Source organism: Theobroma cacao, chromosome 2, assembly GCF_000208745.1.
Source record: "Theobroma cacao cultivar B97-61/B2 chromosome 2, Criollo_cocoa_genome_V2, whole genome shotgun sequence".
Taxonomy (NCBI): Eukaryota; Viridiplantae; Streptophyta; class Magnoliopsida; order Malvales; family Malvaceae; genus Theobroma; species Theobroma cacao.
In genome coordinates this window covers 11,213,816-11,230,541 of record NC_030851.1, presented here as the reverse complement: position 1 = coordinate 11,230,541, position 16,726 = coordinate 11,213,816, and the positions used below count along the sequence as shown (strand labels likewise).

Genomic DNA, 16,726 nt, shown 5'->3' with positions numbered 1-16,726 from the left:
GGGGGGGGGGGGGGGGGGGTGGAGGGGAGTGACAAGGATGGAGGTAAAGGTATGGGTCAGGAGATGCGTGGCTGCATAGCATTAGGGATCAGCATGCAAAAAGGCGTATGTGGCAGCTTCACAATGCACAGCACGCAAGATCTTGCTATGTGCTCGCTTAGTATTGAGAAATCTGAGAGGGCTTTGGATTTCACGTTTTTTGGGGGTTTTGATGAGCTGACATGATCGTGATGGTTTTGGAATTTTGGGATCGAAGAGCCTAACAAGTGGCATTAATTGAATTACCTTGAAATTTAACCCCTTACTGCCTTTTTGTTATCTACACTTGTCATTGATGGACCATGTGTCTTGCCTTGTAGTCGTGCAACCATGAGGTGGAGAATTTATGGTTAGTTTGGTACAGATCTCAAGTTTAGCTTTCCAGAGATAAATATCCCTTAAAACCCCTTTTTTATATTCAGCGGAAAAAAGCAAGCGCACAGGCATTGAAGTTTGAGACCGAGGCTTTACTTTTTATTGCTGGGTGGTGATGTAAATCGATCTAGAGCCCAGAAAGTCCTACGTTTTGGACTCAAATATTCTCCTTCTCAATCAAAACAAAGAGGCATAATAGAAAGCTTTATGGCAGCGCAAAAGGCCTCTTATATTCCTCTGAAAAGAAAGATACTCGGATACATTTAACCCGTCAAAGACATGTTCTATTTCCTTGTATGCTTTTAACTTGAAGATATGGTGAACATTACAATATTTAATTGGGCATTTCTCCTATTATAGACCAGGAGTTTCTCGGACCAGAAATCTGGTCACCGGTTTTGAAGCTAAGACAAGGGCCAGGCCCAAATCTGGCAATTAGACCAGCCGTGCCATAGTCTACAATTCTCAGGATGTCTGTCATTTAACTGTCTCTTTTGCTATTCCAGGGTCCAGGCAAGAAGCAGCTCCACAGATTGCCCAGAGAAGGATAATTTTTGCTACTTGATAATTGCATAAAAAGTGACGAGATAAGATGAATCTTGGACATGGACGCCATCACATAATTGTCAGCATCCTTAACAAAACTCTGACGGGTCTGTTAAGCGTTCAGAAAGTATAGATTTGCCTAAATTTAACCTAAGCTGATACTGCTGAGTAAATGTCAAGTGCCCAACACATCTGAGAATTTTCAGTACTCCCTGCCTCTGCCTGATAGAATTTTAGCTATTATGTATATAGACTATATATAAGAGACTAGGAATACATGTATACAAATACCACAAGTCCTATATCTTTTATTTTGTTTTGGTAGATATGGGGTCTTTTGTAGGGAAGGCTTGAGTAGCAAATCCAGTTAACTAAATAACTCTTTGAAAGTGAAGTGTTCGACTTATCAGCCTTATCCTTGGATCGTCCAAACAGCTCTCAAGCTCTTAATAGCTAAATCAACCAACGGGGACCTTGAAGAAAGGTGTAGCATTGAACCATGCACCTATTATATAAGGCTTCCACGGAATTTGCACAAACCCATTTGAAAAACGTTGCCAAAGTAAAATAGATTATACAATGCCTTCAGAATTATCTCATATTTTATCCATATCCTACAATTTTGATAAGTCTTGAACAGCAGTTCAAGAAAAGTGATCAAATTCAGTGCATGGATGATCCTATTTCCCCACAGCATTGAAATCAGGGCAGCATCCCACTATGAGAATCATTAAGAAATCAAAATGAAATTCAGGCAATTTAAGTAATCATTTCTAAAATCTTCGGTTAATTTTACATGCAACAGTTTTGTAGCAGACTTAAACAATCACCAAGGCTATATAGAGGGCAAAAAACTTTGCATGGTATACACATATTCAGCTATTAATTTTCTCCATTTAATTGGGGAGAAGTATGGTACTTATCCAAAGAAATCTCAATGGAACCTTACAACAATGCAAGAGATGTCATCTTTGCTCTTCTTAGAAACTGCTGCCTCTATCAAGAGCTTTGCTGCTGATTGAGCATCCTTTATGTTTTTGATAGTGTCCACTGCTTCTTGGTTTGACATTACCTGCCGAGATATTGGATAAAGATGAGAAATTTAGAAACTCAATTACATTAAAACTTGAATAAGACAAATTAAGAGTTGAAAATAAAGAACAAGCAGTTAAGTAACTCTGATTCCCTTATAGGGAAACTAGAATTGAAAAGCAGATAACCTTCCATATCCCATCACTGGCCAGAATAATGAACTCTACATCATCACCAATCGGCACCGCTGTCACGTCAGGTTCTGAGCTAAGGTGTAACTTCAAACTCTTATCACCAAATGCCCTTGCTACAGCCAGCTGCCCATCAACACGTGGAACATCCCCTGTGAGCATCAGATAATACATGTTATTTCCAATTTCCAGATACCGGACAAGCCAGTTGGAGTTCATATAGCATATAATACGTTTAACAACACCTGATAGTTGATATATTACTTTAATTAAAATTTCCCATTTTGCAATAATAAAAGCAATGTTTAAGCAGGATAGATTATCCCCAAGTCCAATTAGTAGTTACATTCTGTAGTTTTCTTTGTTACGTGTCTAACAAAACATGCACCAGAAACTTCAAGCCATCAAAATTAACTTTCTTTTGCATGTGAAAGTGGAAACGCTATTATACAGTTCTAGCTACCTGGAAGGTTAGATACAAAACCGCCACGGCTCTCAATCATTCTCTTCTCCTTGCTTGGCTCATGATCAACTGATAGTTGTTCTGCCACACCATTCTTGCATATAACTGCCCGAGAATCTCCTACATTTGCTACTACCAGTTTCTGACCGTTGATAAGTATTGCTGTCACAGCTGTTGACCCTCCTCTTCCTAGAAGCCTTGCTTTATCCAATATTTCAGCATCCGTTGAGTGATAAGCTCTTCTTATTGCATCCTCCATTTCGGTCCAAAAGTCATGCTGCTTATGATTAAGAAACACACATTAAATAGGGGATCCTGTGGATTTAAATAGCTAGAAAATTGCAGAAAGAAGTAATAAATCTAAGGGCTGCAAAAGAATCATATGTTGGGCATCAAACTAATGTCTACCTCTTTCAAGATGTTATCAAACAGATGCACTTGCAAGTACTTTGCAACATCATGGCCCAAATGTCCATCAAAGATTGCAAATAAACCTAACTCACTATCATCTTTTTTCTTAAATTCAGAAACTACGTAATCTTCCATGTCATGATTTGATTTTCCCTTCATGCAATGAAAACCGTGCGTAATGTGCTTTGACATTTTGCTTTTCCCTTTCCCTGTGTCAGCCCCAGATGAAAATAGCCCAGCCTTCAACTGAAAAGAACACAACCCAGTTAAACCACATAAAAAACTTTTACCTGAACACAGTTCTTTAAAAGGAAACTTCAGGCTAGGAATTCCACTCACAATGATCTGTTACAGATTTTACCATGCATTAATCTAAACCAAGACAAAGATGAGACGTCCGGTCAAGATTTAACTATGCTTGGAGACTTGACACGTCAAGATTTGATTTCAAGTAAGTCAAGCTTTCATTGCAAGTGCCAATTTATTTCACCATATCTTCAGCTCTTAATTTTGTATGTAATTTAATTTGAACAAAAAATATATTCTATTCTTCTACAATATGACTGTGCTCTAGTGCCATAAATTCCATGAATCCAAAATGGTCTCTTAGAAACTAAGCAAGGAATCATCTGGATTGATAAGCCTTCTTTCACAGAAGACATAATGCAACAATAAGACAATATTGTAAAATCAAAAAATAAAAACAAAAAGTTCAGATTCACTACTATGTATTTATGACTAATATCAGTCTGGTTGATTCAGGACCAAAATAAACTAATCAGCAAATTTATGGTACAATCTTACTGTTGTCACGCTAGATATTTTTGGTTTACACATGAAAGGAAAACTCTGTACCTTGTTCACAACATAGATTAAGCAATAAATTATTTGCGAGCAGCATGGACATTTCCATCCAGAGAAGCATAATGGGAGAACAAGATTGCAGGTAATAATTAAAGTAGATCCCACTTTCAAGAAACAAAAACAAATGTCTCCCCTTGGATATGGAGGAACATAAAGAAGCTCAAGAAAAAGTGCTAGATTGAGTTTCAGATGCCATTAACTAATTTGCATGACAGATGTAACAAAAAGATACTAGTCTTGTGGCTGAGCACGAGACAAAGGAAGGTTAAATGTTTTATCCAATCCAAGTGTCACTAGGAACTGAAAATGGCTGGACTTGGATCCTGGATCATTTGATTGGCCTAGGATTACACACACACACGTGTCATATGCATATATGAGCATTTCACAAAAGCCAACAATAGATTTCTCTCAGGCAGCAGTTTCCTTCATAACAGAAAGAGCAGCAGTGAAAAGGTTTTCATATAAGATGGCAAATGTCTTCCATGCCAAGGGCAATATTGAGGGTTCCACCAATGATGGTTCCATCACAGTTATTGGAGATTTATTACTCTCATTAGCTTGTTTTGATTCACTACCATCTTGATAAACATACAATATACTCAAGCTACAGCATCCTACGACTTGCAACAACTTTGATGATATGATCCAAACAAAAATGAACAATCCTCCTTAGAATGCCAAATTTACTTAATCCCTTTACTTTCAATCTACAATTATAATGAAATTGAGCATTTCCCATGTCAAGAAGAAACTTTCGCACTATTACTTATCAATACACAACATTTTTAGGCACCAATCTCGTTTTCAATCCAAAAACAGCTCATACAGTTTTTTTTTTTCTAAGTTTGCTTAGGATTTAATTTAAAAAAAAATATTTAATGTAAGAACAATCCTTTGAAATTGAGCATAACCCAATTCAGCTATTGCCCCAACTTATCAAAAAAAAAAAACCCATTAAGATTACAATCTTGAACTCATTAGTCAATAAAGAACAACTACTGCAACACCAAAAAGGATACTCTGCTTTTATGCATTAACTCTTACACCAAATGCAGGATAAAAAGCAAAAACACAGCAACAAGTCAAAGGAAACGAAACCCATTTAAAAAACCATTACATCAAAGATTAAGGGAAAAAAGCTATAATTTTCAAGTTTCCACTGACCTTCATTTTGTGAAGAATCTCTTTTCCATGCATGGTGTTGCTGTTTTATTTCACCGCACTACAGCACCAAAAAAATTTTTTTTTTTTACACTGAAATTTCAAATAAAAAAAACTAGAAAAAAACAGAAGATCAGGAATTGATTCAGAAAAAGAAAAGCTTCGGAGAGAGAGAGAAAAAAAAAAAGCAGTTATATAAAGAGGGAGGGAGGAGAGTTGACCGGTGAATAAGTGACCTACGTGTGAGTTTAGCATTTCGGCCCCCGCGTGTTTTGAAATGAACGCGTTCTTGCCGACGACTTTTCTTGACATATTTAATTTCTACTTTTTAATATTAAATTGATTTTTCTTTTCTCTGCTTTCTTATTCTCGGCTACCTCGCTGTCTGCCCCGTCATTGTTGGGCTTTAGTTTCCGTAGAAAAATGTAAATATGTATTCTAGCTGGTAGCTGGATCTCAATTCTCTTTTCTTGAAACGTTTTCAGGTTTTATTGGAAAGCTTTCGTGTTTGAGAGGGTCTAGTCAAACTTGGTCAGTTTGGGGCAAGTGGTTTGCCCCTTTATTTATACTTCTCCTTTCATCTTTTTTCTTTTCTTTATTGTTTAGAAAACATATCCCTTTCCTTTTCCCATCCCAAATTAATTGAGGAAGGTCTTTCAGTTTGGTGCCTTTGTTTTCTCAAATTTATTGTTAGGGATAAATGTCACGTTTTCAAACTTTCGACTCTAAAAAAATATATAAAGTTTTTGTTTACAAATTAAAAATTTGTTTTTCTCTTTTTAATATAAAATTCGAGACATTTTGTTGTATAAACCCTTTCACTTCTTATCGAAAATTTTATATTAACGAAAATTAAGTAAATTTTGATATCACTTGTCATAAGTTCACACTTTAAATCTTAAAAAAGCTTTAATTTATAAATTCAGAACTTATTCCATTTCTTTTCAAAGTGAAACACATGATATAAACATTAATTTTTTTTTTTTTTATGTTTGCATTAAGTATTTTGAATTGCACGCAAAAGTATTGAAAAAAAATAGCACAATATTCAATTACGTCAAAGTTTAATGTCACTTGAGTTCGCAGGGAGTGATTGAAAAGTTGGAAATTTTGAATTTGAGTTGCAAAATTTTTATTAAGGTAGGAACAAAGAGTTAGTTCTATTTAAGAAAAGGTCAGTGAAATGGAGGGAATAAGGAAGAAAGGGTTTGCTACTTGGACATAAAATTAAAACAAAAGGAGACGTAAGGCAGGCCCAGGCAGCCTGTACATGCACGGGGAATGAAAATCATCACTTTGGAATGATACAATTCAGACGCAGCGATCGTGCTTTGAGATCATGCCACAACAAATGGACTAGTGATGTCATTTTCAACTAAATGATATGCCCACAGATACGTCCAATCCAACAAAACACAGTTGATCCTACATATACATATGCATGCATGCTTTTATTGCTTTTCTGGTTTTGATATAGTATAATACTATTATAATTATTGAGTTTACTGTGAATATGAAGACTAGGGTTAATGTTTTATTTTGCAAAGAGCATGGTACTAGTTCCTTTTTCTTTTTAATATAAATTTAGTTGATGTGGATGTCTCTCCAAAGTCCAGACTATGACGCAGACATTTAATATAGTTTTAATGTGCATATACAAGGATTCTTTCATCTGAACCATATATAGACTAGTTCGTTTACTGATTAAGCTGGGATTTTCTCCTTGTGGCTAGCAGTTTCTTGCAAGCAATCAAAGATTAGCTTGTTTTTGTACCAAAAAAAGATTGTTTTTCTTGTTTGTAATCATTTGGAGCAGGTCATAAAGCAATACCAATCCATTTTCTTTTGGGAAACAAGTTTATATTGAAGCAGCCAAGGGCAAGCATCAATGGCTCAGGCAAAATTGCTCCTCTGGAAAGAATTCAAGAAAGCTCAATTTTGGGAAAAATTTTTCACGTGAAGGTTTCAACTTTCAATTGCACATTTCCTGATTTGGTGTCCAAGCTGGACTGTGGGTTGGAATATTAGGTACCGTCAAAACTTAAAACTTCCATATCCAATATCGCGCACATGGAAAAGTAAAGATTGCTGGTTCTAGTCAAACAGATCATGCAGCAATTTTTTCATCTTAAAAAGGTTTTGAAACATCAATAATTGATTACTTCCTGATGGATGGCAAATACATATGGTTTACATTCTGGTGAGCAGATATAACAGATCATAGAAATCTTAGCTTTGTTAATTGAAGCAGAGCACCTTAACCAATGGAAATTTTGCGGAGCCACAATGGCTCGAGACCCTGTTTGCTACAATTTGTGGATATATCAGTAATAAAGAAGCATGAACTGCCTTCTCACGTGGCTAGCATGGTCATTTGCTAATCTAACTTAGCTTGACGACTGTGCAAATGCCTAATTATGCAACATGAACAATCCATTTAAAGTTGAACCTGGTTATTCCATAAATCAATGTCTTGCTACCTTGTTTAAAAAAATTTTCCCAAAGTTGTCAGTTGAATATTAAAAGCAACAAGGTTCAACAACATGGAATTAAACATGGAGAGCCAAAATGCATACCTCTGATTAAATTTGGAGTCTATAATAGTATGTTCTATGTAAAATACCATTTCAGAAGCAAGAAATGGGGATTGAATTGAGAGAATTTGTATTAATCTCGATTATGCACAATCTAATTACAAGAAATGCTTCTATATCAGATAAGCAAATCATCCCCTGATTAGCTGCAAGATCTAGATTAATATATATGAAAGCCCCGCCTCTTTCCTACTTTCCTTCTTTCATTGCTATTGGGCCGAACTGAATTGGTCTAATGATAGGCCGCTTTCGTCTCAAAGTTCTTAAATATTTTAATTAATTGATGAGAAATGCTAGTCTAAGTAGTCTTTTTTATTCCCTCACGCCAAACAGAATCAAACTTTAACATAAAAGGATGATACAAAGATGAAGAAAACATGACTTCTGAGCGTAGGGTTTTGATTCCTTGACGTTGGCCTTGTGCAATACTTGTATAACATCAGGTTGAATTTGTTCGTAGAAAAATTGAAGCAAAATGAGAGACTAAAGTAAGGCACCATGCTCAACCTAATTACTGTATTACTGTATTTGTAACTGAGTAAGGTACCATGCTCAACCTAACAGACGCATATTGTTTTCGGACAGAGCTGACTCATTCTTAATTATAAGCACCACTTAATGACATCTCCCTTCTCAATCGAGGTCTTCTTCATTGCATAAATCTTCTCAACATCAAACCCTGCAGAATGACAGCAACTCTTTCAATTGTGATTACTTAAACAGACAGAGAGTTAGCAAAGGAAAGGAGGGTAAGTGAGGTGGCCGTTGTTACCTGGAACAATTCATGCTAATAGAAATTGGGAAGCTTAAGTGAATATGACAGTCTTCAGGAAGAGACTGGACGCGAGAAGCAATGAATGGGACGTTCGTTACATAAGCCATGTCTTCAATGCACTGACATATGTTTTCAGGACCCTCCTTTTCCTTTGCCATTTTATTGAGTTCTTCAAGGCCACTGCAACAATCTTTAGCTGGTTTAGGTGAAAATCCGCCTACATAATTTATGCATGGAAAGAAGTAATTTGCTCCTTTTGAGCAGTTGTTGGACTCTCCGGTAACAGCTGATCCAAAAATCAGGACAAAAAATGTTATACACGCAAGAAGACGAGACATTGCTAGTTCAAACGTTAAGAATCAAGGGATGTTCTATTGAGCAGATCGGATTATACAGTAAGGGTTACGAAACTTAAGCTCTGTTTATTCATGTCAGATTCTCACTGTACCTTACCTTACAGCACATTATTTACTAGCGGGTTTAGTGATTGGCTTATAAGTAGTTTGTAACAGGTAAATGTCATGCTCCATGAAGTACTGATAATCGTCGGGACTTCCTTGAAAAACTGTCGTTTGTGCTGAATTGGAGAATTTTATAAAATTCATCAGATTTACCAAGATGTACCTAGGCATGATGTACATGATTCAGTAAAGATGACTTCTAGGCTTGAAAGTGTAAGATAATATGTTATATGGCCGAAGCAGAGCATAATAACCGGTGCCACAATCCTTACCTTTATAGAGAAAGTCTGAATTGCACTCTTAACTACCGATCATACTGCCTCCAGCCTTGATTTTTTATTTTTTTTTAAGTTGGAAAAATCTCTCAAGGCCAACTACCTGTTAAAGTTGAAGAATTTGAATACTCTGTCTTGTATTTTATTGACAAGGCATACAGTATTTAAATACAATTTGTGATGGTAATACAAAGGAAAGAAATATTTACAATGAATGGCTGCCTAAAGTGAAGGCATTAGTTATGACATAGACTAAGAAATTAGGAGTTAATTGTAATCAAGTTGTCCATGGTTATTGTCTGCAATTAGGGAGAATAAAATCTCAAGTCAAACCTCCTTCATTACTCTCCCTCAAGTTGGAGCATGCAAATTTGTAATGCCCAACTTGGCCAACAGATCATGAAAGCAATTTCGTCCAAGAGCTTTGGTGAAATGTCAACCAACTGAAAACGTGTTGAAATTAGCCTTGGAATAAGAATCTTTGATTGAATGTGCTGTTCGATAAAGTGACAATCTATTTCAATATGTTTAATGCATTCATGAAAGACCAGATTTGCTGCAATATGAATTGCAACCTAATTATCACAAAAGAGTGGGACTGGTGTTGGATAAGAAATGCACAGATCAGCCAATAACCTAAGAAGCCATACAATCTCACTTGCCGTAGTAGCCATGGCTCTATCTTATGCTTTTGAGAATGATCGAGAGACTATTGATTGTTTCTTGGATCTCTACGAAATGGGTAACGAACCAAGAATAATGATTTACTCAGTAGTTGATTTTCGTGTTGTTGGACAACCTACCCAGTCTACATCACAATAGGCTCGAAATGTCAATTGATTATGACTAGGAAATAACAAGCCTTGACCTAGTGCTCCTTTCAGGTATCATAGTACACGCAAAGCTAATATCAGGGTGGGTACTGGTAAGGTATAACAATCTGCCTATTAATCTCCTATATTGCCCTGGATCTAAACAAAGCCATCCTACATCTGGATCTGTTGGTCCATGGTTGATGCTGTGGGTTTGCAACCAGAAAGTTCGTTGTTCACTAATATGTCAAGCACATATTTCCATTGATTTAAGACAACATCATATGGTGATCATGCTACCTCAATTCTCAAAAAATATTTTAACTTGCCCAAGTCTTTGATGCGAAATTCATGATCCAAGTGGGTTTTTAATTGAGAGATTTTGAGTGCGTCATTCCCTATCATTATGATGTCATCAACATATATTAACACTGCAACAAATGATTCTTTAGCAAAACTTATAAACGAAGAATGATCAACATGAGATTGTGTGAAGCCAATAGCCAGTAAAGAATTAGTGAACTTTTGATGCCAATTTTGTGATGCTTGACAAAGTCCATAGAGAGACTTGAGATTACATACTCGTTGCTCCCTTTTTCGGGCAAAACCCTGAGGTATCTTCATATAGACTTTTTCTTCCAATTCTCCATGTAAAAATGCATTGTTGACATCCAACTAATGCAACACCCAATGACGTACTAAAGCAATTGCTAGAAGACAACGAACAGTGACTAATTTTGCAACCGAGGTGAAAGTCTCATGAAAGTCTACCTCTTTGATCTGATTGGATTGTATGCAATTTTGTACATATCATAGATAACGCTCCACTAATCCATTTGGATTGTATGCAATTTTGTACACCCATTTACAATGTATGGCTCACTTTCCTGGAGGTAGAGATGTAAGAATCCAAGTGTTGTTCGCCTTTAATGCTGATATTTCTTTCTCTGTAGCATCACGCCAATGTTGCAATTTGATTGCCTAGAAAAATGATTTAAGCTTATCGACAGCAGAGATGGCTGCTAATAACACACTGTGAGCTCTAGAAAATTTAGAATAAGAGATATTGTGTGATATAGGATATACTTTTAAGTTGGCCTAAAAAGGTGTAGAGTGCAAAAACCTTTTTATAGCTTCATCAAAACAGATGTTCCAACTTCGAGAAACTTGCTTAAGTCCATAAATGGACTTTTGAAGCTTGCACACTTTATCAACATTAGCATTGGATGTAAAACCCTCAGGTTGTGTCATGTACACTTCTTGTTGCAAGTTTCCATAAAGGAATGTAGTTTTTACATCCATTTGTCATATGTCATAATCATGGTATGCATAAATTACTAGCAAAATCCAATTGGATTTAAGCACCGCAACTAGTGAAAAGGTTTCTTCAAAGTCAATTCCTTGTCTTTGTTTGTAATCTTTTGTTACCAGTTTAGCTTTAAAGGTTTGCACTTTACCATCTACATCAATCTTTCTCTTAAAACCCACCTGCACCCAATGAGTTTTATCCCTTCAGGTAGATCCACTAAAGTCCACACTTGGTTGGTATCCATGGCATCCATTTTAGATTTCATGGCTTCTAGCCATTTCTCAAAATCGATGTCCAACATCGCCTCCTCATAAGTTGTAGGCTTATCATTTATGGGCAATGTGTCCCTTTTCCAATAGAAATCCATATCTTTCTAGAGCTTGACATATCCTACTAAACCTTCTGAGTGGTTGTACCTCTTGAGATTGTGGTTGTACGTCGAACGTCACAATCTCAAGCTCAAGTTCCAACGGAATGTCCATTTGTGGGTCTCGAACTTCTTCGAGTACAACTTTACTCCCACTAGCCCTTTCAATTAAGAACTCTTTCTCAAGGAAAGTAGCATGCAATGAGACAAATACCTTTTGTGCAGTGGGATTATAAAAGTAATATCCGTGTGTTTTTTTAAGATATCTTACAAATTTACATGTATATGATCTTGCTCGTAACTTATTAAACATTATTGTTTCATATAAGCAGTACATCCCCAAATCCTGACATAAAACAAGTTGGGCCTTTTCCCACTCCACATCTCATACGGTGTCTTATCAACTGATTTGGTAAGAACCTAGTTCAGTATGTGAGTAGCAGTTTCTAGGGCATATCTCTAAAAAGATATAGAAAGATTTAAACAACTCATCATGGATCGAATCATGTCCAACAATGTTTGATTCCTTCTTTCAAACACACCATTATATTGTGTAGCCTTTTGAGGAGTCGATTATGCGAAAATCCCATTCTCTTTTAGATAATCTTAAAACTCTTGGCTAAAATATTCTTCTCCTCAATTAAATCTAAGAGTGAGAATACTCTTCCCAATTTGTTTCTCAATCTCTGCTCTGTATTCTTTGAACTTGTCAAAGGATTCAGATTTATATTTCATCAAATATACATAACCATAGCGAGAATGGTCATCTGTGAAGGTGATGAAGTAAGAGTATCTTCCTCTAGCACTAGTATTCATAGGACTACATACATCTGAATGTACAAGTCCTAGTAACACTTTAGCTCGTTCACCCTTCTTGGTGAAAGGCTACTTGGTCATCTTATTAAGGAGATAACACTCACACGTTCCATAAGATTCATAATTAAATGGATCAATACAACCTTACTTATGTAACTTGGTTAAATGAGTCTTATTGATGTGTCCAAGCCTACAGTGCCAAATGTAGGATAGTTTTAGATCATCTTTCTTAGCTTTCTTGACCTCTATATTGAGTATGGGTTCTTTAGGATCAAGAATATAGAGACCGTTCGAATGTGTCCCTACACCATAATGCATCTTTTTTGTTTAGAAAGAACAAGAATTACCCTTAATGCAAAATTCAATATCATCATATAGTGCCAAGTATGATACAAATATGATATTTCGAGATATGGAAGGAATATAGTAACAACCTTTTAATTCAAAGATCAACCCAAAAGGTAAAGATATGGTAATTGTCCCTACAACCGATACAGCAACCTTTACTCCATTTCTTACTTTTAAGACCACCTTTCCCTTTATTAATCTTTTACTCGTTTTCAGCACCTTCATTTCATTAGATAAGTGTGACCCACATCCAGTATCCAATACCCATGATGACGGATCAATGGTAGACAAATTTACTTCAATCATATACATGGTCAAAGGTAAAACTTCTACAAGTTTCTCTTTCTTTGACCTAGTCAAGAAGGAAAGGATATCTTCTTTAATGACATTTATTCTTAATAGATATTTGAGAACGTTTCTCAACTTAATACACCAGCCCAAACATTTTGGCTTGAATTTCATGATGACATCAAGTATTCCATGCAAAGTGATGTGTAGTCGCATTCTAACAACCTAGACATTTAAAGAATGTTTATGAGTAATCATGTATTATAATCAATTAAGATGAGATAGTAAATCTTAAATTAATTACTCCCACTAGTTTCTTCAAGATTATAACCCTTCATATCACCTCGAGAGATCTTTACAAGGAATTTCTTAGTGGGCTAAGATTCTTATCCATTCTAATCATGACCTTGGGTGTGCTCAACAAACCATGATAGGGATTAGGTAGGTAACTGAGCTTACCAATTGTATCTCTATATAACTTCTAGTTCAGCTAGGTGACAACACATTGCCTAAACATATCATATATGTGTGAAACCTTGACCTTCATAGACACGTAACTTGAGGTGAAACTTATGTTTAAAGGTTTAATTTGAGCTAATGATGCTAGTTTATGCTACTTATAATTATTTTATGTCGTTATAGGAGTAGGATCAAAAATAATTTTAATTGGTGAAGAAAGGTGCATAATGAACAGTAGCCCTATTTGCATATGTTTCGATTTTTCAAGTATATCTCCCACTACAGAAGTTCAAATAACATTATTTTTGGACCATTAGAAAGCTAAGAGGCAAGGCTACAAATTTGATGTTTATCAGCTTACCCAGTTTTGACGGGAAGGTGGTCAAAATCTTTGTCAAAGTGAAAAGACTATGCTAGAAGAACAAAAATTGGCCGAATGTTTGAGCGCCGCGACTCTGGAAATTGAGAGCCACGGCCCTCATCGTAAATTCTAAAAATAACAAGATTTTGGGGTTTTTGAAGCTAGGACTTTTGGAGGCTACTTAAGGGACCTCTTTCAGAGGATTTTGGACCTTTCCCTAGTGTCAAAAGAGGTAAAAATTTCACAAGAACAAGAGGAAGACAAGTGGCATTGCTAAGGGCATTATTGTAATTTTATGAACAATTGGATAAGTTTTAACTATAAATACCTTCATTCTCCAACACATTCCTCAGATTTCTAGCACTTCATCTTCTTCTTCTTCCTCCTATCCAACATTTCTTCACCTTCCATAGGAGTACTCTTCAAGCTTCCATAACTCTCTCAAGTTAGCTTTCATTTCATGCTTTTGTGCATTTGTTTTATAAAACCTCTTACGCTCTTTCACCTTAAAACCCTTGAAATGTCTTAGATCAATACTTTCTCTCACTAACTAGTATTTTAGAGAGAGAAAAAATACCTTCTATAATAGTTTGAGAATTCTTGAAGAGATATTCAATTGCAAATCTAGCAAGGTGAGCATTGAAATTGAGTTGATGTTTTAGTTGTTGAGAATGATTAATAGTTAGATTTATGAGTGTTGTGTAGTTGAGGTAGTTTATTCATTTTGGTGCGATTATAATAGTACAAATAAATAGCCACTTGATGGTAGTTGGAAGCTAGTTAGGAATAACTAGTGGAACATAATTTAAGAGATAGATTTTAGAATTATGGTTATGTGATTGAGTTGATTGTGATGTTAATGTGTGATAGGCTCCACCAAAACCCCACATCACTATTCGGGGCATTAGTGCAAGTTGGAGCTGCTTTAAGAATCAACAAAGACAGGTGAGTGAACTTGCATTTCAAAACTATTTTGGGATATGTGAATGTATTTGGACAAATATTTTGAATGATTTATCCAATTCTCTTTCAAAAAAAAAAGTGCTTGGGAACAAGCCCTTATGAAATGTCTTTATGTTGTGAAATGAAAAGTGTGATGAATCCATGTGTTTCGATATAATGTTGATATATATATATGTATAGTACATTGGTAGATAATATTGTGTAATGGATATAACCGTGTGCGTGCACGATGTGGGGGGCTGCACATATCGATAATGACGATGGTGAGGTAGGCGGATGATGATATTGCCCGTGTGCACGATGTGGGGGGATGTACACGACGACATTAGATGTGCACGATGTGGGGGGATGCACACGATGACTCTAGCTATGTGCACGATGTGAGGGGATGCACATGAACTGGGGAGGCGGTGGATGTATATATATACATATATGTTTGCATATGTTCACATGTATTAATGCAATAAAGATTTTATGAATAACATGTGTGACTATAATGTATGTGGAATCCTACTTGCTGAACCTTGAGTATTTTTTTTTAGTGTTCCAAATTGATTTGCATTGCAGTGAAATGGTTTATTTGGGATGAAAGGAAGTATTTCTTGTTACTCTGTTTCTCGCTGCAGCGAGAATGAAACTTTCTGTTTCGTTTATCATTTGGCGGGTTTTTACCATATTTTCCACTTCTCCAATTTCATGTTGAATATGAATTCTCTATCGTCACATGATTTATCAACCAAGGGTTATATTAAGGGTTTTAATAAAGACTTAAGCTAAAGTGCATCGTTTTCAAATAAGTGCATTATGATTTCAAACTTTTTCTTATTATATTGCTTGTTCCCTTCATATGTTCACTCACTAGGTTTATACTCATAATTTTCAACTTCATGTTTTCATATCAAGAGGCAGCTAGTAACTAGGTCGAGGTGTCTTCGTATATTCGACCCTTGATAGGTGTCTCGGTATTCAGTAGCTGTACATTCATCTAAGTCTCTCCGCTAGAAATCGAGTATTCTTTTTTATATGTATGGTCAAACCTGATGTAAATTGTTAAGACATATATTTTCGACAATGTATGTATATTTGGATTGGTATGTCACTAAGAGTCGGAAATGGTTAGCATTATTTTGGTTATAAATTACAGAATGTGACTTTAGTAACTTTGATGGAATAATGACCAGGATAATATAGATAAGCTTGCTTGGGCTTAATGGACTACGTCCATTGAGTCTATATGCTGGTCACGGCTTAGAAATCGAGTCGTGACAGACTTGGTATCAAAGCCCTAGGTTTTTTAGGTCATTGGACTTCCTTTTGTTGATCCAGCGGAGTGTTGAGTATTTATGTAAAAACTTCGATTGTGAAGTATGAACCGTGGCATATTTTACAACCGAGGGACCTCATAGATTCCCTATCCTAGAAACCACATTTTTCCTTAGATATGATTATAATTGTAAAATGTGTTTCATAATAGGCATTTGCTCTTATCTAGGTAAGAATGCCGCCTAAGACATGGGCCGCCTCAAGACGGATAGGGGAGCAAAATACTCTTGATGAGCTTATAAATAGGCCACAAGCATCCACCTTTAGGGGCCGAGGTAAACGTGGCAGGGCCACTAGGCCAATGAGAGCGGATACGCTTGTGAGTAGATGAGAGGAGAGGCAGTCTTCGAGCGATGTGGATAGACAACCAGTTGGCGATATTACCATTGAGGACTTGGCGGTAGGCCTATAGGGAGTCAATCGAGTTGGAGAGATGATGACGACCCGTATGGATGATATTCAGAGGATAGTGGAGGGAAAACCTACAGTA

At 36.2% G+C, this 16,726-nt stretch overlaps 2 protein-coding genes across 3 annotated transcripts; both read right to left on the bottom strand.

The window, feature by feature from the left end:
* On the bottom strand, positions 1,696-5,344 carry LOC18608744 (probable protein phosphatase 2C 58). Of its 2 annotated transcripts, XM_018116561.1 has the most exons (6): positions 5,326-5,344; positions 5,089-5,146; positions 3,055-3,303; positions 2,647-2,923; positions 2,181-2,335; positions 1,696-2,032 (listed from the first exon to the last, which is right to left on the bottom strand). In XM_018116561.1, the coding sequence occupies exons 2-6, from the start codon at positions 5,119-5,121 to the stop codon at positions 1,895-1,897; spliced, it is 852 nt and encodes a 283-aa protein (XP_017972050.1). In that variant the 5' UTR covers positions 5,122-5,146; positions 5,326-5,344; the 3' UTR covers positions 1,696-1,894. The 2 variants fall into 2 exon arrangements, with proteins under 2 accessions (XP_017972050.1, XP_017972049.1); XM_018116560.1 differs by lacking the exon at positions 5,326-5,344 and having other exon boundaries at positions 5,089-5,244.
* Positions 8,352-8,792, bottom strand: LOC18608743 (non-specific lipid-transfer protein 13). The gene is made up of 2 exons (XM_018114893.1): positions 8,452-8,792; positions 8,352-8,358 (listed from the first exon to the last, which is right to left on the bottom strand). Exons 1-2 carry the CDS (start codon positions 8,790-8,792, stop codon positions 8,352-8,354), a joined length of 348 nt encoding a protein of 115 aa, XP_017970382.1.

What these genes read in the sequence shown, in the direction of transcription:
- LOC18608744 (XM_018116561.1), bottom strand. Translation starts at nt 5,121, where the DNA reads ATGCATGGAAAAGAGATTCTTCACAAAATGAAG. An exon ending in TTGATAACATCTTGAAAGAG is followed by an intron (nt 2,924 to 3,054) that starts GTAGACATTAGT and finishes AATCATAAGCAG; the next exon opens with CATGACTTTTGGACCGAAAT. An exon ending in CCAGTGATGGGATATGGAAG is followed by an intron (nt 2,033 to 2,180) that starts GTTATCTGCTTT and finishes ATATCTCGGCAG; the next exon opens with GTAATGTCAAACCAAGAAGC.
- LOC18608743 (XM_018114893.1), bottom strand. Translation starts at nt 8,792, where the DNA reads ATGTCTCGTCTTCTTGCGTGTATAACATTTTTTGTCCTGATTTTTGGA.